The 21,553-nt window shown below is 50.4% G+C and overlaps 1 protein-coding gene and 1 pseudogene across 1 annotated transcript; both read left to right on the top strand.

Annotated features, from left to right (window-relative positions):
- The first annotated feature begins 349 nt into the window (after positions 1-349).
- On the top strand, positions 350-2,001 carry Hspb1 (heat shock protein family B (small) member 1). Its single transcript, XM_032886561.1, has 3 exons — positions 350-854; positions 1,516-1,579; positions 1,692-2,001. Exons 1-3 carry the CDS (start codon positions 479-481, stop codon positions 1,870-1,872), a joined length of 621 nt encoding a protein of 206 aa, XP_032742452.1. The 5' UTR covers positions 350-478; the 3' UTR covers positions 1,873-2,001.
- Positions 2,002-3,886: 1,885 nt separating this feature from the next.
- Positions 3,887-8,392, top strand: LOC116885910 (annotated as a pseudogene).
- Positions 8,393-21,553: the final 13,161 nt, after the last annotated feature.

Here is a 21,553-nt window from a genome sequence, read left to right as displayed (position 1 = left end):
GCCCTGACAAGTGTGTCCCCACAGGCCTCCCTCGGGCTCAGACCAGGTTCAGTTGCTTCCTAATTGCGACACAAAAGACCGTACCCCTCCTGGTTTATTCTCCACAAACGATGGGACTGGCCCCAGGCCACCGCCCTTCAGCCTGCAGCGTTCTAAGCGACAGTGGGAACTGCTCCAGCTACCGGTATTACAGTCATTTGTTTTCTTCAACTAGAGAAGTTTCCAGATGGGGGCAGAACCTTCCTGGCCCTGCCTGCCCGCCCCCTTCCTAAGCTTAGGGGGAGGAATGCAGAGGGGAGGGGCGGCGAGGGACGGCCCCTTAGACGGTCATTGCCATTAATAGAGACCTGAAGCACCGCCTGCTAAAAATACCCGGCTGGACACCCATAAAAGCACAGTTGGGGCTCCAGCTCGGCACTTCTCGGATCCTCAGCCCAGTGCTTCTAGATCCTCAGCCCTGACCAGCTCAGCCAAGACCATGACCGAGCGCCGCGTGCCCTTCTCGCTACTGCGGAGCCCCAGCTGGGAGCCGTTCCGGGACTGGTACCCTGCCCACAGCCGCCTCTTCGATCAAGCTTTCGGGGTGCCTCGGTTTCCCGATGAGTGGTCTCAGTGGTTCAGCTCCGCTGGTTGGCCGGGCTATGTGCGCCCTCTGCCCGCCGCGACCGCCGAGGGCCCCGCAGCAGTGACCCTGGCCGCGCCCGCCTTCAGCCGAGCGCTCAACCGGCAGCTCAGCAGCGGTGTCTCGGAGATCCGACAGACGGCCGATCGCTGGCGCGTGTCCCTGGACGTCAACCACTTCGCTCCTGAGGAGCTCACAGTCAAGACCAAGGAAGGCGTGGTGGAGATCACTGGTGAGTTTCCCTTATCCCCAGAGGGGACGAAGCTGGTGGGGCGAGCGAGCACCGTGGTGGCAGTGGAGGTGGGGGGTGGGGGTGGGTGCTGAAACCATGAGGGACAGGACCCTGAAAAGTTAGAAATGAGCTCAGGGACCCGGAGACCCGTGTCATTCTCCCTAGCCTGCTTCTCTTGCCCCGGAACGCGGGGTGCAGGTTTGCTCCTAAAAGCTCTGTCATCTTCGATGATAAGGACCAACAGCTGGGGGTGTAGCTCAGGGCAGAGTCTTGCCTGGTAAGCCGGGAGGCCTTGAGGCCTTGACCACTCGCAGCACAGAAACAAAATGAAGGAAGACCCAAGGCACCTTCTGGAAGACCTCATCCCCAAATAAGCAAGTGGCAGGACTCCAGTCAGGGTCCCTAGACCCAGCCGCGGCGGGGGCGTGCGCACAGCTTCGAGTATGCCTACGCTGGCATCCAAGCCTGGGTCAGAGCCAAGCCCAGGGCCGGGACCTTTGCATCCCAAATCTCAGAAGCGAACTTTCTGGAAAGTTTTAAGATCCCAGACAGTCAGGCATCCCACCACACTCTTAATTTGTTTGCCTCCTTGGGGCCCCAGCCATTCCTTAGCTAGGACTGCAGAGGGCTGCCTCTGACCTCCTTCTGTCCCCACCCACAGGCAAGCACGAAGAAAGGCAGGATGAACATGGCTACATCTCTCGGTGCTTCACCCGGAAATACACGTGAGTTCTGGTTCCTTGCATGGAGAGCTGGGGGGGTGGGGGAGCGGACCCTGGGCGGAGGGCGGGGTCAGGAGGGATGTGTAACCCTTGTCCTTTGTTTCTGCTCCTCTAGGCTCCCTCCAGGTGTGGACCCCACCCTGGTGTCCTCTTCCCTGTCCCCTGAGGGCACACTCACCGTGGAGGCTCCGCTGCCCAAAGCAGTCACACAATCAGCGGAGATCACCATTCCGGTCACTTTCGAGGCCCGTGCCCAAATTGGAGGCCCAGAGTCGGAACAGTCTGGAGCCAAGTAGAAGCCATCGGCTTGCCACCCATCCCCAGTAGCCGTCACTAGCCCTCCCTCTCTGTCAATCTGAATGCTCTTTTGATACATGTACTTTCTGTTTTTCTCAAATAAAAGTTGGAAACTACTGTTCACCACCCTCTCAGACTCCGGAGTTGTTATGGTGGGCTAGGGATGAGTGTTTTTAATTGGAGCACCCTTTGGGGTCTTTGCTAAGTGTTTGCTCTAGGCTCAGCCCCTTCCTCCGTCCAGCCTAATATTCCCCTAGGAAGAGGCAGGAGGTGGGGTGGGGTGGGGGGAGTTACCTGGAGATTAAATTTACCAGACTAGGAATGGTGGTATATGCCTGTAATTCCAGTACCCAGAAGTTGATGCAGAAACATTGTGACTTGGAAGCCAGCCTGGGCTAACAGAGTTCTAAGAGTGACTGGGCCACATACATGCTGTCTTCAAAACCAACCAGACAAACAAACATAACAGGAGCTTGGGGTGTGGCTCAATAGAGTGTCCTATGGTGTGCATGAAGCACCATTTGATCCTCTACATCAAATAAACCGGGTACGGCGGCACACTCCAGAAGTGGAGGATCAGAAAGGAGTTCGAGGTTATCCTGGGCTACGTGGCCAAAGTGAGGCCAGCCTGGGATACATGAAAACACCTTAAAGGTAAAAAAAGAGTCAGCCAGACCTACTACTCATCAGATCCAAAGGAAACTCCTCCCCCAGCTGCTGGCTCTGTTCTCTATTAACAGCAATTTCCTTGTCCCCGCTAGTACAGCAAAGCGCTAACTTCCAGGCTTCCTCCAGATTAGGTACCAATGGGTCCCCCGGCTCTTCTCTCCCCACCCCCTACCCTACACTCCAGCTCCCAGGCTTCCCTCCTACAGCCTCTCATTCTCCTATGACCTTCCCATTTCAGCTATGCAATCCCCCATCCCATTTTACTTTCCTCCTTGATCTCTCTTGCCCACACGCTTCGTCTCCCTCTCCCGCTCTCCCTCACTCCTACCTCATGGTCAAGACCAGTCCACTGGCCATGGCCAATCTACTACTTCCTCTCCCTGCTCTGCACTCTTCCAGATCCTCTGGCTGCTCTCTTCCCCTTGCATCTACAATAAAAACCTTCCCCTCAGCCATACCTTGCACGGGTCATGCCTGACTCTATGCATCTCATGCCGAAACCCTCAGTTTATAAAGTTCACACCTAGGGGTTGGGGATTTGGCTCAGTGGTAGAGCGCTTGCCTAGGAAGCACAAGGTCCTGGGTTCGGTCCCCAGCCCCCCCCCAAAAAAAAAAAAAAGTTCACACCTCTACCCTCAGCACCTCTGAGACTGGAAGATCAGGAGTTCAAGGTCAACCTTGGCCGTATAGCACGGTCCAAACCGAACTGTTTTGAAACTCTACCAATACCACCAAATAAACAAATACAAGTTTAAAACACTATTAAAAGCAACACTCTCCAGAGGCCAGGTGCAGAGGAGGAGGACTGGAGAGAAGGTACAGGAAGGGTGGGCCATTCCTGGCAGCTCCCTGAGGTGTTGGCCCAGTCAACCCCACCTGCAGACACCTGCAGAATGGAATGTGGGCTCTCAGCGATGGGCAGAGAATGAGGATTGGGGGCGACATCTTGGTCAAGACTGACAGATTGCACTGAAGAGCTTGCCTTGACTAGCCTTGGCCTCTGTCAGAGTGATTACACAAGCTTTAACTCCACCCCTGTGTGCTTGGCTCTGCCTATCATCCTCCAGGAGGCCCAGGGAGGGAGCTGAGGGACCGAAGGGGCCTTTGCCCCAGAGTCTAAGGGATTGACACTGGAGGGGTGGCTCAGTGGTTAGGAACATGGACTGCTCTTTTGAGAGGATCTGAGTTCAGATCTCAGCTCCCACATCAGGTGACTTCATAACCTCTTGTAACTCCAGTTCCAGGAGAATTTAGGCCTCTGGGCTCAGAAGGCAAGCACACAAGTGCACACACATATATATAAAGATTTTTTTTAAAGTCTTTTTTTAAAAAAAATTTACAGGAATGCAGCCAGGTATGGTAATACAGCTATGTAATCCCGGTACTCAGAAATTAGAGGCAGGAGGATGCAGTACTCCGGGCTAGCCTGAGCTACATGGTAAGACCCATCTCAGAAAAGCCCAACCAAGTCTATTAAGATGGTTTAGCACGGAGAGGCTCTTGCTGCCAAGCCTGATGACCTGAATCCAATCTCCTCATTCCTCCATACCCCCAAAAGCTGTCCTCTGACCTTCATATGCCCATCATGGTGTCCACATAGACACATCCCAGTGTCCACACACACACACACACACACACACACACACAGGAGCATACACATTAAGTGAGCAAAAAATAAGAAGAAAAGAAGCCATCTAGGTTTGCTATGTAGGTCAGTTGGTTGAGTGGCTTGCCAAGCATTAGTGGTTGCTTGAATTCCACCTGGGTTCCACCCTCAGCACCACATCAACTGGTTGTAACGGCGGATGTCATCCCAGGTAGGAGGTTAGGGAGCTCAATGCCAGCCTCAACTAGAAAGTGAGTTTGAGGCCATTTTGAGCTGTATACGGCCCTGCCTCGAAAAGAAAAGACAGGAGCTGTGAGTAATAGTGCACGCCTGCATTCCCAGTGCTGGAAGGCAAAGACCTTGAGTTCAAGAATAGCCTGGAGAGCATAGTGAGGCTCTTAGGAAAATATGAAGAGAAGGGGGAGATGGCTCAGTGGTTAAACACTTGCCTTGCAAGCATGAGGACCAAAGTTCAGACCTCTAGAATCCACACGAATGCCTGAGCTCATCTGTAATCCCAGCCTCGGAAGGTGGAGATCGGGAGCCGGCCATATCCAGTGCTCTGGGTTTGATTAAGCAATGTCTCAGTGAATAAGATAGAAGAGCAGTCGAGAATAATTCTCAGCCTCTCTGTCTCAGGCCTCCACATATGCACACAACTACATCACACACACACACACACTCTCACACACACTCACACACACTCATATATACCCACACACTCACACACTCACATTTACACACTCTCACACACTCACACACACTCTCTCACACACTCACACACACTCATATATACTCACACACTCACACACTCACATTTACACACTCTCACACACTCACACACACTCATATATCTCACACACCACACACTCACATTTACACACTCACACACTCCCACACACTCTCTCACGACCACACACACTCCTTATATACTCACACACTCACACACTCACACACTCTCACACACTCACACACACACACACACTCTCTCACACACACACACTCTCTCACACACTCACACACTCACACTCTCACACACTCACACACTCACACACACACACATACACACACTCACACACTCACACTCACACACACACACTCACACACACACACTCTCACACACTCACACACACTCACTCACACACATCACACACACTCACACACACACACACCCACACACACACCACACACACATCACACACACTCATCACACTCATACTTACACACTCACACATACATCACACACACTCACACACACACTCACACCTACCCACACACTCACACACACTCACTCACACACATCACACATACTCATACATACATCACACACACTCACCACACATATACATCACACACACTCATCACACTCACACATACATCACACTCACATACTCACACTTACACACACTCACACACTCATACTTACACACTCACACATACATCACACACTCATGCTTACACACGCACACATAAATCACACACTCACACACACTCATACTTACACACTCACACATACATCACACATACTCAGACACACCACACACACACACACACACACACACACACACAGAGGAAAATGGAAGGGAAATAAGACATAATACAAATCCAAGGAAGCCAACAGTTTTACCTACAAGGTCCCATAACCCCAGGCTTGTAAGCAAGACATACACACTCACATTCTTTCCTAAACCCACAACTCTGCTTTCCCAGGGTCCTTGGGAGGAGTAGCTTGCCACAGAGAGCCATATGGCTGGCACACCATGTCCCCTGCTACCACCGATTCCCCAACTCTCTCAGCTCTTTGATAATGTCAGTTCCTTTCCTGAGCAGCCCCTGGATCGGAACACCTGGAGCAGGCACAAAACCAGGGCAGGTTCTGGCAGAAAGAATCATTCTGGTCCAGCTGGCAGTACCAGTCGGAGCCTGTCAGTCAGGGCTCTGCCCCACCTTCCCACTGGCCAGGGCTGTTCAGTTCAGGTCCGTCTTGAGATCCTAAACAGCCTCGCTTTGTATAAGATTTCTCTCCGACAGTTGCTGACTTTGCGTACCCAATCCAGAGCCTAGAGAATCAAGCTGGCTGGGTTGCAGCCTGGATCTGTGGACCAGTTGTCTTGGGGTTGGCTTGCAGGGGAGTGACTGCATCAGAGGTGGCTATAGCAAAGCTGCCCTGACATGCCCTCGGACTGTCTCCTCAGATTAACTCTGCAAAGAGGTACAATCACTCCTACCTAACAACTGGGTACACAGAGGGAAACAACTGGGTACAGCAAATCTCCAAGAAGCGATAGGCTCGCCGGAGGGTGTGGCCAGAGACAGAAAGACAGACTGGCTGGGCTTTAAAGGCAGGACGGCTCAAGAGGAACAGACTCCACAGTTGGAAATGCTGATATATATATATATAGATATAGATAAATAATTAGTATGCATGCTTATTTTATAGATATAGGTTTTACAGATATTTGACCAAGCCTGCACGTATGTTTGTGCACCACATGCATGCCTGGTGTCTTGGAAGCCAGGAGAGAGCATTGGGTTCCCTGGGACTGGAGAAACCACCATGTAGGTGCTGGGAACCCAGATCCTCTGGAAAAATGACAAATACTTTTTTTTCTTTTTTCTTCCATTTTTTAGTCGTTTTCTTTTTTCTTTTTTTCTTTTTTTTTTTTTTTCCAGAGCTGGGGACCGAACCCAGGGCCTTGCGCTTCCTAGGTAAGCGCTCTACCACTGAGCCAAATCCCCAAACCCTTTTCTTCCATTTTTGAGACAGGGTTTTGCTATGTGGCCTTGGCTGTCTGGAACTCACTCTGTAGACCAGGCTGGCCTTGAACTCACAGAGATCCACCTGCCTCTGCCTCTCAAGTGCTAAGCGTGTGCTACCACTGCCAGCTTAGATATAACCCTTAAAATATTTTTAAGTATTTATTTATTTTACTTATATGCACACCGGAAGAGAGAATCAGATCCTATTACAGATGGTTGTGAGCCACCATGTGACCTCCAGAAGAGCATCTCTCCACTGAGCCACCTCTCCAGGCCCTCTTTAAAATACTTTTTACTTAGAACAACTGATGTTTTTCAAATGGACAAGAAGAATTAGTCTCGGGCTGGAGAGATGGCTCAGCAGTTAAGAGCACTGACTGCTCTTCCAGAGGTCCTGAGTTCAATTCCCAGCAACCACATGGTGGCTCACAACCATCTGTAATGGTAACTGATGCCCTCTTCTGGTGTGTCTGAAGACAGAGACAGTGTACTCATATACAAAATAAATAAATAAATTAAAAAAAAAGAAGAAGAAGAATTAGTCTCATATACAGCACCTCACAATATGCTATCTCTGGGCGGCAGCCTCCATTCTGGTACCTTCCGCGCCTACCAGACTTTATCCAGAGTGTTCTACGGCAGAGATGAAGACTAAGCCAGGATTGGGGTGCAGTGATTAAGTGGTGCATCTCTGTCCCTCCCACGGCTGGAGATGGGGCTTTGAGGTGCTTGCAGGACAACGTTGATGCTGTGAGAATTCTGACGCGTTGCCACTTAGCCAGCTCTGCCATAGCTCTTGGGTCCAGCGCTGTGTTAGGAACACTATCTCTCTTTTTCCTCAGACTGCCAGAAAGATGATGAGCATTCAGACGGGACGTGTCTCTCCAAAACAGCTCACAATCTTTTTGTTTGTTTGTTTGTTTGTGGGTTGGTTTTTTTTGTTGTTTTTGTTTTTGTTTTTTTGTTTTTTTTGGTTTTTTTGTTTGTTTTTTCCTGGAGCTGAAGACCAAACCCAGGGCCTTGCGCTCGCTAGGCAAGCGCTCTACCACTGAGCTAAATCCCCAACCCCCACAATCTTTCAAAACCAAGATGCTGTTCTGCTGGGAGAAGTCTGCAAGGAGAAACTCCCTCGGAACTATAAGAACATCGGTCTAGGCCTCAAGATCCCCAAGGAGGCCATCGAGGGCATCTACATAGACAAGAAACGCCCCTTCTATGATAACGTCGCCCTCCGAAGTCAGATCTAGTCTGGTGTAGTGACCGGACAGATGAAGAGGTAGAGAGGAACATTGTCATCACTCAAACTATCTCTACTACGATGGAAGTACAGTGGTGGGACACAGGCATCTGTCCCCTGTTTCAGGGGTGTACAGATGGGCGACATTGTCACCGTGGGAGAGTGCAGGCTGCTGACCAAGACAGTGAACTTTAGTGTGCTCAAGGTCACCAAGGCCGCTGGCACTAAGGAGCAGTTCCAGTTTTGAGAGGACTCTGGTGACTTCCTGGAACAAATAGTTATTTTCCAACTTAAAAAAAAAGAAAGAGGGCTGGAGAGATGGCTCAGCGGTTAAGAACACCCGACTGCTCTTCCAGAGGTCATGAGTTCAATTCCCAGCAACCACACGATGGCTCACAACCATCTGTAAAGAGATCCGATGCCTTCTTCTGGTGTATCTGAAGACAGCTACAGTGTACTTATATATAATAAATGAATAAATCTTAAAAAAAAAAAAAAGAAAGAAAGAAAAAACACTATCTCGACAAAAAGTTGCATTACCTTTTGTGACAAATCTAACAGAAGGGGGTGCTTCTGGGTATTTAGGCCCACTTTTATTTAAAGATTTAGTTATTTATTTTATGTTTGTTTTTGTTTTTTTTTTTTTTTCTGGAGCTGGGGACCGAACCCAGGGCCTTGCGTTTGCTAGGCAAGCGCTCTACCACTGAGCTAAATCCCCAACCCCCAAGATTTAGTTATTTATTTTATGTATGTGAGTACACTGTCGCTGTCTTCAGACACACCAGAATCCCATTGGGGATGGTTGTGAGCCACCATGTGGTTGCTGGGAATTGAACTCAGGACCTCTGGAAGAGTAGTTGGGTGCTCTTAACCACTGAGCCATCTCTCCAGCCCCCCAGGACCACATTCTATTTGAAGACCGTATACTAAGTTTCCATAAATTATTCTAGGAGACCTCCAGTTATCATCCCTTTGTGCCCAGGCGGCCTTGAACATCACTACTGAGGATAATCTTGAACCTGTGAGCCTCCTGCCTTCACTTCTCCATTGCTGGGATTATAGGGTTGTACTGCCATGCTTGGTTACTGTCCTGCTGGGAGTAGGACTCCAGGCACACAGGGTATGGTGGGTGGTGGTGGTATGTTTGCCTGTGTGTGTGTGTGTGTGTGTGTGTGTGTGTGTGTGTGTGCACACACACACAGCATATTACAGCACCCATATAGAAGTCACACGACAACTTGTGGAAGTCAGTTCTCTCCTTCCACCATGTGGATCCCAGCCATCTAACTTGGGTTCCTGGGTTCAGCACAAAGTGCCCTTCTTTACCTGAAGTGCCATTTCTCTGCCCCTCCTGCCTGTGTTTTCTGTTCCCTTGTGAGTTTTTTTTTTCTTTTTCTTTTTCTTTTTTTTTCTTTTTTCCGGAGCTGGGGACCGAACCCAGGGCCTTGCGCTTGCTAGGCAAGCGCTCTACCGCTGAGCTAAATCCCCAACTCCCCCCTTGTGAGTTTTTACTTTTTCTTTTGTTTTGTTTTTCAAGACTGGGGCTTCTCTATGTCGCCCTGGCTGTCCTGGAACTCTCTCTGTAGACCAGGTTGGCCTCAAACTCACTGAGATCCTCCTGCCTCTTCCTCCGGAGTGCTGAGGTTAAAGGCATGTGCCACCATCACCCAGCATCACCCACAGTAAAATTTAATGAACATCCCTCAGAACCTCCAGGCTGGAAAGATGTTCTTTGGGCTCCATCTTTCTCCCCAACTTAAGCTTCAGAGGCAGGTGGCTGGACATGATGGGACCTGGTTCCTTGATGCCACCCACCTCTCCTCCCTGGGCCCCTCAAGAGGAAAGAGAGCCCTGCTCAGTCTTCATAGAGACCCCGGTCCTTTTCCCTGCTCCCTAATAGTCCCCTGATGGTCGAACCCACAGAGATCCCCCTTCCTCTGCATCCCCAGTGCTGGGATTAAAGGCATGCGCCATCCCCACACCTGACAGCCCTGTGTTTTCCTATTCATTTCTTCCCCTCTGGGCCCAGCACCCTCCCATTGTCCAAGTCTGTGCTCTTGGCAGGGCAGATGAAGGAAACAGCTCAAAAGAGGCATCATGGAAGGCTGAGGCTCAGTTGAGAGAGCATTTGTCTCGCAAGCGCAAAGCCCTAGGATCCATGCCTGGTGAGCCCCAACACTGCATAGACCGAGTGTCCCAGCACTCACGAGGTGGAGGCAGGAGGATCGAAAGTTAAAAGGTCATCCTTCAGCTACAGAGTTTGGAGCCAGCCTGGGCTACATGGGACCCCATTTCAACAAGTCCTTTGGCTACCACCCCATATACATATACATATACATATACATATACATATACATATACATATACATATACATATACATATACATATACATATACACACACACACACACACACACACACACACACACACACACACATATATATATATATATATATATATATATATATATATATTTCTGCTGGACTCAACAGACCGAGCTGAACTTGAAGTCCAGATAAGTCGCCAGACTTTCTCGGGGTTACCCAGCCAGCAGTGTTCAGGGCAGAGTAGAATTCCTGAAGCCACTCTGTATCTATCCTGTCACGGTTTAAATAGGAAAGGTCCCCGATAGATAAATGTGTTTAAGCACTTGGTCTCCAGTAGGTGGCGCTATTTTGGCAACTTTTAGGAGGGGGAAGTTCGCTAGAGCAGATGACTTCCCACACTCCACCCCCACCCCCAGTGCCCAACCAGGCCTACCCTGAGTTCAATTTTCTGACCTCTGATTGTCTTGCAAAAGACAGAAATCGAGCCAGTTGGAGCCTATATGGACCTCCCCTCTAAGTCCCTCCCTCCCTCCTCCAGGTTCCCTTGGCCCCACTTGGTCCCCTGGACCTCTTCTGAACTGTTGTTTATCTCGCTCAGTCCGTTTCTGAATTCTATCCACTTATTTAACTCTAGCCCACACTGTCCCAGCTCCGGATACCAAATTCCCTCTTTTTGTTGTTGTTGTTGTTGTTGTTGTTGTTGTTGTTGTTGTTTGCTTTTTTATTAGACTTTTAAAAACGAATAGACTTGACTTAACGGATAGACAGACAGACATGCAGACAGACAGGTTAGATAAACGATAGATAAAATCTCATGTAGCCCAGGCTGGCCTCCAATTTGTTATATAGCGGGAGTATGACCTCAAACTACTGATCCTCCTGCTTCCACCTGCTGAGTTCGGGAGTTAACAAGTTTCGTCACCGTCCCTGATTCTGCTGCGCTTAAAGATGGAAGCTTCCTCTCTGTGCATGTTAGACCCTGTGTCTGCTCATCTGTAGGGATTACAGGTCTGTGCCACTATAAAGCCCAATCGACTCAGGTTTTGAAGCTCCGGGGGGCTAAACTCCAATTCCAGGAGGAAAACCACAAAGTCCACTCAGCAAACATCCTATGGAAACCCACCCCGCCCCCGGCCCCGGCCCCGCCCCGCCCCGCCCCGCCTCCGCCCCGCCCCAGCAGCCAGTCAGGCTACAGCAACCGGGTCAAGGTACACACAGATAACCTAAGACATCCGGCAGGAAAAAGATAACCTACCCATCCCGCTTGTCAGGCGGTTTTGCCCTTGTGTTTCTTGCGGATTACACTAGAAAGACAGTTCGTTTTTTTTTTTAAATATTAACTTGCTGACCCTTATAGAAATTCCCCAAGTTTGCTGTGACCACAATAAATACCTCACACCCCTAGATTCGGGGCTCTCACCTCTGACCCACTACGACGGTGATGGCGAGAGTCCTTGCTCTCGAACTTGTGATAAAGACCTTTCTGTGTTTACACCAGAATCGGCTCCTTGGTGGACTTTGGGGTCCCCGAGACTTGAGCAGAGCATACCTTTTCAGAAGCAAGCACCCTTTTCATCCTCTTGAAAACCACGGTGGTCTTGAACCTTGCTGGTATCTGGATTCCAGGGGCACAGTGAAGAAACCAGAATTCCCACTCTGTGGATAAAAGGGGGGAAGATTTTTCCAACTCCCAAGGAGAGGGGGAAATCTTCATGGCTACAAGGGAGTGGGAGGAAGGGAACTTGTGAGCTGGGGGCAGGGAGCTTTGAAGTGGATAACTAGTTTTGTTGGGTAGGGACTGGGAGATCCTGTAGGCTCCCATGGATCTTGATACGATGACAGATAGCAGATACTACAGGCTTGTGTTAATGGAAGAGTCACACTTCTTAGTTCTTGCATCCCATAGTATTCATGCAGGTTGAATTTTTAGCAGGGGTCCTGCAGCCCCAGGCCAATGGCATCAGGGGAGGAGCAAGTCTTTGATCCTCAGAATGCTTCAGGGCTTAACCAGGCAGGAAGCCCACCTTTCCCAAGCTTTGAGACTGCACCCATATCCCTAGCACCCTGCTATGAGACGTCCCCTGGGCACTCTCCCAGACACCCTACCATACCCAAGGGTTCTCTACCAGACTAGAAAAGACATAGGGTAAGAGGCCCAGTTTTAGGGTCTGGGAAGACAGCCAAGTTGATAAAGTGCTTGCCATGGGGATGTACATTCGCACCGAAGAGGCAGGAATAACAGATTCCAGAAGCCCCTGGTAGCCAGCCTAGTTTAGTAAGCTCCAGACCAATGAGAGGACCTGCTTTGAAGGAGGCAGACCGCGCGGCTTCTGGATGCTGACACTACCTTCTGGCCTCCACATACAGGCCTGCACCCATGTGGGAGCAAAACAGGAGTGGGTTGGGGGGTGAGGGAAGAGAAAGAAAGAGGGAGGGAGGGAGGGAGAAAGGGAAGAGAAGGAGAAAGAGAGAGATCTTTGAGGGTGCTCTGGGCTCGTCTTCTCTGCTCTTAGCCTGTCTCCAAGCTACTGAAATGTCCCTACTGTGGAACTGACCAATGCTCGGCCTCTTTTTTTTTTTTTTTTTTTTTTTTTTTTTTCGAGCTGGGGACCGAACCCAGGGCCTTGCTTGCTAGGCAAGCGCTCTACCACTGAGCTAAATCCCCAACCCCTGCTCGGGCCTCTTGACGGCTAGTCCATTCTGCTATCGCAGATCTAGCAGCCACATCTGGATCAGGCCTTTGTTCCCGGTGCACCTTTCAGATAGGAATTGTTCGTGACTGTGTTCAGTTCTCTTCAGAGACCACACCCGCTAGCTGTCAATCATCCATTAGCAAGCCTGGGCCACTAAGAGGCAGCAGAGGACCATTCATAGCAAACTGCCTGGGCTCAGATCTCCAAGACTGGGCCACTTTTTGTGAAATTTTAAATTATTTATTTATTTATTTATTTATTTTTATTTTATTTTTAGAAAGGGTTTCTCTTGGCTGTCATGGAACTCATTCTGTAGACCAGACTGGCCTCGAACTCAGAGATTCCCCCTGCCTCTGCCTCCGGAGTGCTGGGATTAAAGGCATGCGCCACACTACCATGCAGTATGTATTCTTACCAGCCTCTGCCATCTCCCCAGCCCTGTACTTTATGGCTTTTTTTTTTTTTCCTTTTCTTTTTTAAGGAGCTGGGGACCGAACCCAGGGCCTTGCGCTAGCTAGGCAAACGCTCTACCACTGAGCTAAATCCCCAACCCCGCAGTCAGTGCTCTTAACCACTGAGCCGTCTCTCCAGCCCTTTTTAGGGCCTTTTAGAAAATAATGTCCTTACTTACTTATGTATTTTGTGGGGTAGGGGCTATGTTTATGCTGTGAGTATGGGGGTCGGAGGACGAGTTTCAGGCGTTAGTTTTCTCCTTCTACCCTGGCTAGTCTTATGGTTAGCTTCAACTCCCTCTATAAGATCCGGCTGTAATGCATTTTCTTAATTAGTGATTGATGGGGGAAGGTCAGCTCACGGTGGGTGGTGCCATCCCTGGGCTGGCGTTCTTGGGTTCTATAAGAAAGCAGGCTGAGAAAGCTAAGAGGAGCAAGCCAGTAAGCAGCACCCTCCAAGGCCTCTACATCAGCTCCTGCCTCCAGGTTCCTGCCCTGATGTCCCTCAGTGATGACCCCTGACGTCCCTCGATGATGATTAGCAGTACTGAAGTGTAACCAGGGTGAGCCCTTTCCTTGCTTTTTGTTGTCGCTCAGGTTCTTTGGGGGTGTGGTATCGAGACAGGGTTTCTCTGTAGAGCCTCTGATTCCCACATTCTAGAATTAAAGGCATACACCACCACTGCCCAGCTCCCTTAAAACAACAACAACAAAAAACATTTAAAATAGCATCTGTGTGCGTTTGTACAGATACATGCATGCAGGGGCCTTCAGGGGCCAGAAGGGGGCGCTGGAGTTACAGGTAATCATGAGCTCAAACGGTAGGCATTGGGAACTAAAGTTTACTATAGCCACTCAAGCTTTTAACTACTGAACCATTCAGCTTCCACCAGACCCTCCCTGTTTATTTGTTTGCTTGCTTGCTTGCTTGTTTGTGACAGGGTTTCTCAATATAATCCTGGCTGTCCTGGAACTCACTCTGTAGATCAGGCTGGCCTCGAACTCAGAGATCCACCTCTTCTGCCTTCCCGGTGCTGGGATTAAAGGCATTCATCACCACACCCAGCTGCCCCTCCCTCCCCCCTTTAAAACCAGGGTCTCCTGCAGCACAATCTTTTTTTTTTTTTTTGGTTCTTTTTTTTTTTTTTTTTTTGGAGCTGGGGACCAACCCAGGGCCTTGTTCTTAGGCAAGCGCTCTACCACTGAGCTAAATCCCCAACCCTGCAGCACAATCTTGAGCTAGCAGTGTGTAGCTGAGATCTTGTATTTTTGACCTTCCTACCTCCATTATTACAGACATGTGTCACAGTAGATGTCTGTGGTGATATGGATAGAACCAAAGGCTTTCTGATTACTACGCAAGCACTAGGTGCCTTGAACTCCTGATCCTCCTGCCTCCATCTAAGTGCTGGAATTAAAGGTCTGTGCCACCATGGGCAGCTTCTGCAGTGCTGGAGATTGAACCCAGGGCTTTGAGCCCATCAGCGTGTGTGGGCTGCAACTGTGCCAATTCTCTGTGCAACAGCAGGGAGCCTGTGAGTATCAGGCATTTGTTTGGTTCTACAGCATTGGAGATGGAACACTTAGTCATGCTAGATGCGTATGCTATCACTAAACTGAACCCAGTCCCTCACTGGGGGATTCTGGGCAGGTGCTCTACCACTCCCTCACTGGGGGATTCTGGGCAGGTGCTCTACCACTGAGCCACGCCCCCAGCCCCTCACTGGGGGATTCTAGGCAGGGGCTCTACCACTGAGCCACGCCCCCAGCCCCTCACTGGGGGATTCTAGGCAGGTGCTCTACCACTGAGCCACGCCCCCAGCCCCTCACTGGGGGATTCTAGGCAGGGGCTCTACCACTGAGCCACGCCCCAGCCCCTCACTGGGGGATTCTAAGCAGGTGCTCTACCACTGAGCCACGCCCTCTGCTTCTCTCTGGGGGACTCTAGACAAGTGCTGTACCACCCCAGTCACACAATCTGCTCCTCACTGGGGGATTCTAGGCAAGAGGTCTACTTACTACTGAGGTCATCTAATCCCCCCTTTTCCTACCCAATTTATTTTGAGACAGGATCTCATCGACTTAAATTTGCCATCCTCCTGGCTCAGCAAACCCATATACCAATCTCACCCCTAAATCTGGGATTAGAAACCTGAGCCATGAGGTGTAGCTTGCTAGGTGTGGTGTGTGTGTGTGTGTGTGTGTGTGTGTGTGTGTGTGTGTGTGTATTTAGTTGTTTGTTTGATTTTTTGAGACAGGATTTCTCTGTGTAACACTGGCTGTCCTGGAATTCATTCTGTAAGCAGGCTGGCCTCAAACTCGGAGATCTGCCTGCCTCTCTCCCGAGTGCTGCAATTTAAGGCCTGTACCACCAACACCCAGCTGTCTTTATGAAGTAGATAGGATAAATGTTATGCCCCGAGTACTTAGGACACAGTGAAATGTGAATTCAAACCCTGATTATTTCCCTGACAGAAGATGGGACATAGCTGAATGACAGAACAAAACTGATCTTTGAGCCAATGAGGCGGCTTCTTGAGCAAAGGAACCCGTTCCAAGTCTTAGGAGAGACCTGAGTTTGATATCTGAGACCCACATGGTGGAAGGCGAGAACTCCCTCACACACGTGTAAACACACAGCTTCTTCTATGTAACTGTCTATGTAGCTGTCCTGGAATTCGCTACGTAGACCAGGCAGGCCTTGAACTCACTGACATTGGCCTGCCACGCCTTTTGAATGATAGGATAAATGCTGTGCACCCCCACACCTAGCCTCGTCTCGCTAATTCTAGGTTAGAAAATGACAAAGGAGGGGTGACACTCTGTTTTCTCCTTCTGACCTTGTTGCAAGCTGATTCGTAACTGGCCACCATACATTTGAAACTGTAAATATCTGGCCAGAGCTGGTCAGGTCGGCTGGGGGCCTTGAATGCTAGAGAGAAAAAGGACTGGCTTCTAAGTCCTCAGAATTCCAACTGTGTAGCCCATGTCTATCAAAGAGCACTATCAAGGGGCCCGAGTGCGAGGGGATGAAACTTGGCATTAGAAATCCACCTCTGGGCTCTCCCAGAGTATGTGGACTGGAGCTCAAAGAGGCTGAGCCCCGATTCCCCAATTAAGAACACAGGAACAATGTAGATATCTTGGGATCGTTTCCGGAAGGTAATTTGGACATGAGGAACTGCAGCAAGCTTAAGAGGACAGAGAGTGGGTCACTGTCTCTATGGCAACCCTGACGGCAAGGACCACCTGGAGCCTGATGCACCATCCTCTAAGGTCACCTCCTTCCAAGGACAACCCCCGTGGAGGTTATTACGCCCTCAAAAAAACCCAAAGCAGATTATTCCGTGAGGACTACAAAGGCAGAGACAAAGCGGAGAGAACAGAACTCAGAAGCTAGGATAAGCTCCGCATTAGCGCTGCGGCGGGCTCAGCAGGCGGATTCCAATGCAGGGATGCGAGACCCAGCAACAGGCTGGCTATTGGCCCAGAGGCAAGATGCTGGCTTGTGATTGGCCCTTGCCACGCGCCGGGTAGAAGGCAATCTCCTTGCCCGGCGGGGCGGGGCTGAGCCGCGGCCCCACCTAGTTCACAGCCGGGTACCTGGGCAGTCCGCAATGGCCAGAGTAGGGGAGTGGTCACTCGGATGCCTGACTCTCCTGTGGGCACACACAGGCAGCACAATTCTTTTTCTTAAGTCCAGGAGTTTGGGGAGGGGAACACGCAGAAACCGGGGATTGGAGATCTCAGATGGGCCGGCCTTGAGGTCGCTACTGCCATCAGGGTCTGGGCTCTGGGTACCCACACTAACCGGGTCAGCTGCAGAACCTGCAGTGCCCACCAGGGGGAGGCAGAGGACATCGGTGCTGGAGTCCCTGGGGGTTATGGGGAATAGATCCCAGACTTGGGCCAGGAAGACTCCTGAATCCCAGCAACCCCATTCCCCATTCTTGTACTCAGCCTCATTCCATTTTGCAATCAGGTAATAGTTCAGGGTTAGGCCAGTTAACGCTGTAGCTTCCTTCGCCTTTTTTTTTTTTTTTTTTTTTTTTGAGACAAGGTCTAACTGGATAACCCTGACTTCGAACTCACAACACTGCCTCTTTGGAGTTCTATACTCCCGGAGTCTGGCAAAACGTTTTTGTTTTGTTGGTTTTTTTGAGCCCAGGTTAGTCTCAAATTTATAGAAGCTGGCCTTGAACCCCAGAAATGCTGTTATTTTTGTATCTCGTCTCTCAGCATCCTCCCCCACTTTTAACTTTTCTTTCCTTTTTTTGAGACTGGTTTCATGCAATCCAAGCAGTCTTGAACATTACCTTGCAACTTTAAAAAAGATTTTGTGTGGGTGTCGTGTACACAGGCATAAGCAGGGGCCCAAAGAGGGTGTTAGGATATCTTCAACTGCTTTCCACCTATTCCTGAGCCAGGGTTTTTTCCTGAACCTGAGACTTGAATTTCCTCAGAGACACTGGAAGCCAGCAAGCACCAGTTGATGGCCCTTTGGAGCACAGGTCGCCTGGCTTGCCAAGTGGGCGCTGGGTCTGTGAAAACACAGCTTTCTCTCAGCTCCAGCCCTCAACCTTGAACTGAAGCTCCAGTCTCCGTGAGTGCTAGGATATCAGGTGTGCCCCTCTGCAACTGGTGTGTGCTGTTCAGGTGTGCCCCTCTACACCTGGTGTGTGCTGTTCAGGTGTGCACCACTACACCTGGTGTGTGCTGTTCAGGTGTGCCCCTCTACACCTGGTGTGTGCTGTTCAGGTGTGCACCACTACACCTGGTGTGTGCTGTTCAGGCGTGCCCCTCTACACCTGGTGTGTGCTGTCCAGGTGTGCCCCTCTACACCTGGTGTGTGTTGTCCAGGTGTGCTCGACCACGTGTACACCTGGTGTTCTTGATGAAAGTCACATGCATAGGTTATGTTTGGGTTTTTTTTTTTTTCCCCCCAACACAGGCTTTCTCGGTGTAGCCCTGGCTGTCCTGGAACTGGCTCTGTGGACCAGGCTGGCCTTGACCTCACAGATCCACCTGCTTCTGCTTCCCAAGTGCTGGAACTAAAGGTGTGCGCCACACCTGGCCTGATTTCGTGTATGTTAAGCAAGCACTTTACCAATGGAGCCACCTCCCATGTTCTGTTATTTTACTCTCACCCAGCTTCATTTCCTCCGTTACCACTGGTCTATCAGTCTTTGTCCAATGCCTTTACTTGGGAGGCAGACATTGTGAGTTCCAGGCCAGCATGGTCTACAAGTTCTTTTTAAGTTAATACACCACATACATCAATAGTATGGCTTCTCTAGCTTCTGCCCCACAATGGGGTATGTCATGGTGGGGATCTGAACACTTAGTTAAAATGATTACTATTCAAAGACTGACTTACAGTGCTCATAGTCAGAACAGGCTGGATCCTCAGACGGGCTTACCCAGCTGTTAGCTGCTCAATCTGTCTTGCCTCTAGTCTCCCGATTGACTCATATCACTCTTCCATTACCCTCCCCCACCTTACAACACCCAGACCGAGACTGTGGAGGGACAGCAATGTTTCCAGCAGTCAGGTTTTGCAGGAGAATCTTCAACTCCCAGGAACACCCCTTCCACACACAGACCCCTTTTTGAGGCAGGGTTTCTCTGTGTGTGTGGCCCTGGCAGTTCTGGACCCACCCTGTAGACCAGGCTAGCCTCAAATTGAAGAGTGCTGAGATTAAAGGCAATCTTTGCCACCACTGCCTGGCTGGCAAAACCCCTTTTAACCAATACGGGGAAAGTACCTTCAGAAAGCTCCTGTGGAATCCAAAGTTCCCCCACTAACTAAATTACTACCAACCAAGGGTAGGGTGATCCCCCAGCTGTGGGGGACACTCAGCCATGCAGCACTTGTCAAACATTCCCTGGTGATCGGCTGGGGCGGAGGAAAGAAACTCAACGGAAGAGTGGTTCTTAAGAGAGGTTCATTGGGTCCCATCCTGAGATCCCAAACGTAAGAAAACTCAACCACCATTAAGATCCCCTTGCGAAAACCCAGCTATCCGTGAGGCTGAAGTGGGGTCTTGAAATGTCTAAGTGGGGGGATCCAGTCACAGCCATCACAGTGGGAAAGAACAGAAGTGGTCAGCTTCCCCTGATGCAGACTACAGATGAGAGGTCTTCGCTTTCCTGCTCAGAGGTCCCTTGTGAACATTGAGCGCTACACTGTCTCCAGCCTTGTCTTTGGGGGCAGGACACCTCCCCCGTTGCGAAGCAAGCACAGGTGGGAAAAGCAGAGGAGAAATGGAGCCATCCAATCTGAGTCTGAGGGAAGAAACCTGGTGGGTTTGCTGGGTGCTGGCAATTTCCAGAGCCTTGTCTGGGCCTTGACAGTGTAGGCAAGGGGCCCCACTGCTTAAGACCAGGACAAAACCAGGGCGAGCAAAATCTTCAGCCATTGGGCTAGGTGTGGTAACCACCCGTAATCTCGGGAATCGGCGGGTGGAAGCAGGAACAGTTTGAGGCCAGCCTGGGCTACATAAGCCTCATCTCTGTCTCACAAAGCAGTCTGGCTTCTTTTGTGTGCTGGCAGGTAGGGACTGGTTGGGTTTCTTTGAAACAGGATCTTACCATGTAGCCCTGGCTGACCGTGCACCCAGAGACCTGCCTGTCTTTGCTTGAGATTAAAGTCAGGGCAGCCCCACCCCCAGCTGTTTGGTTTTGTTTGTCAGGGCCTCTCTAGCCCAGTGGTTCTCAATCTGTGGTCGGGACCCCTTGGGGTTGCATAACTGTGGCAAAATCAGTTATTTAGTGCCAATGAAAATAATTTTGTTTGGTGGTCACGACATGAGGAAATTAAAGGGTCGCAGCATAAGCAACGCTTAGAACCACAGTCCCAGCCCTAGTTGGCTTTCCCCTGAAGTCCCACTGTCTTTTGCTTGTGTGGTGTGAACCAGCTTCCCTGCCCTGCCCACAGATAACCCCAGTTTATCACAAGACCACATTTGTGGCTCTTCAGATTTAACTGCAGGCTGCCACAGCAGGGCTGGAAAAATGACAGAGGCAGGCCCACTAGGCAAGCTGTCTGTCGTACCTCCACGTTCCGACTAATCTGGTTACTGAATGTCAACTCCCAGAAATAGAGACCGCTGTTACCGGGTTGGTTTTTGGAGACCGTTTCCCCAGGCTTGCTCGGAGGCCCAGACTGCCATTCTTGGCCACCCGATCACCCTGTGAGTCAACATGCAGGCTCAGCTGACCGGTGTCAAGGCCAATGCATGTGGTAATCACGCATAAATAGAGTAGGGAAACAGCAATAGCAGGAGTGTATGTCCTCGCAGGGAGAGCCTACAGGAGCCCACCCCCAAAGTTCTTGGATGGAGATATTCTCGGATAGGGAGGGGTCCCAAGTACATGGGCAGGTACTCTGCTAGCACCACGCCCAACTCCTGCCCACCACCTTCTCTGTATTGCCTTTACTTTCCGGTTCTTGAAGACTGGCTCTCCCTATGTTGGTTGCCCAGCCTGGCTTTGGACTCGAGGCCTTACTTTAGCATCCAGGGGGCTATGTGCTTCTTGGTTATTAGTACACTCTTTCCGGACCCCCACCAGACAGGGTCTCTCTGTGTAACCCTGGCAGGCTATAATTCAGGAACTCAGGTGGCAGCCTTATCTATCTGCTTACTCCACCCTACAGGGGCCACGTCAACAGAACCAGCACAAGGGGTGGTGATGTGTGAAGGACCTGAGTGCAGAGGACCCTCGAGTCTTGAGTCAATCATCTCACCGTAGAATAATGTAAGCTGGCCTTGAATTTGTGATCCTCCTGCCTCAAATACAAGTGTAAAACCACCACACGCAACTCGCTCTATCCACCGCCCACACACACACACTGCTGGGACGTCAAACCTAGTTCTCCCACCTGCTAGACAAGCCATGTTCCTGAGCTACACCCCCGCCTGTGATTGTATGCAC

Source organism: Rattus rattus, chromosome 16 (assembly GCF_011064425.1).
Source record: "Rattus rattus isolate New Zealand chromosome 16, Rrattus_CSIRO_v1, whole genome shotgun sequence".
Taxonomy (NCBI): domain Eukaryota; kingdom Metazoa; phylum Chordata; class Mammalia; order Rodentia; family Muridae; genus Rattus; species Rattus rattus.
The sequence above is the reverse complement of the archived record's forward strand: the minus strand, read 5'-3'. Positions and strand labels throughout refer to the sequence as shown.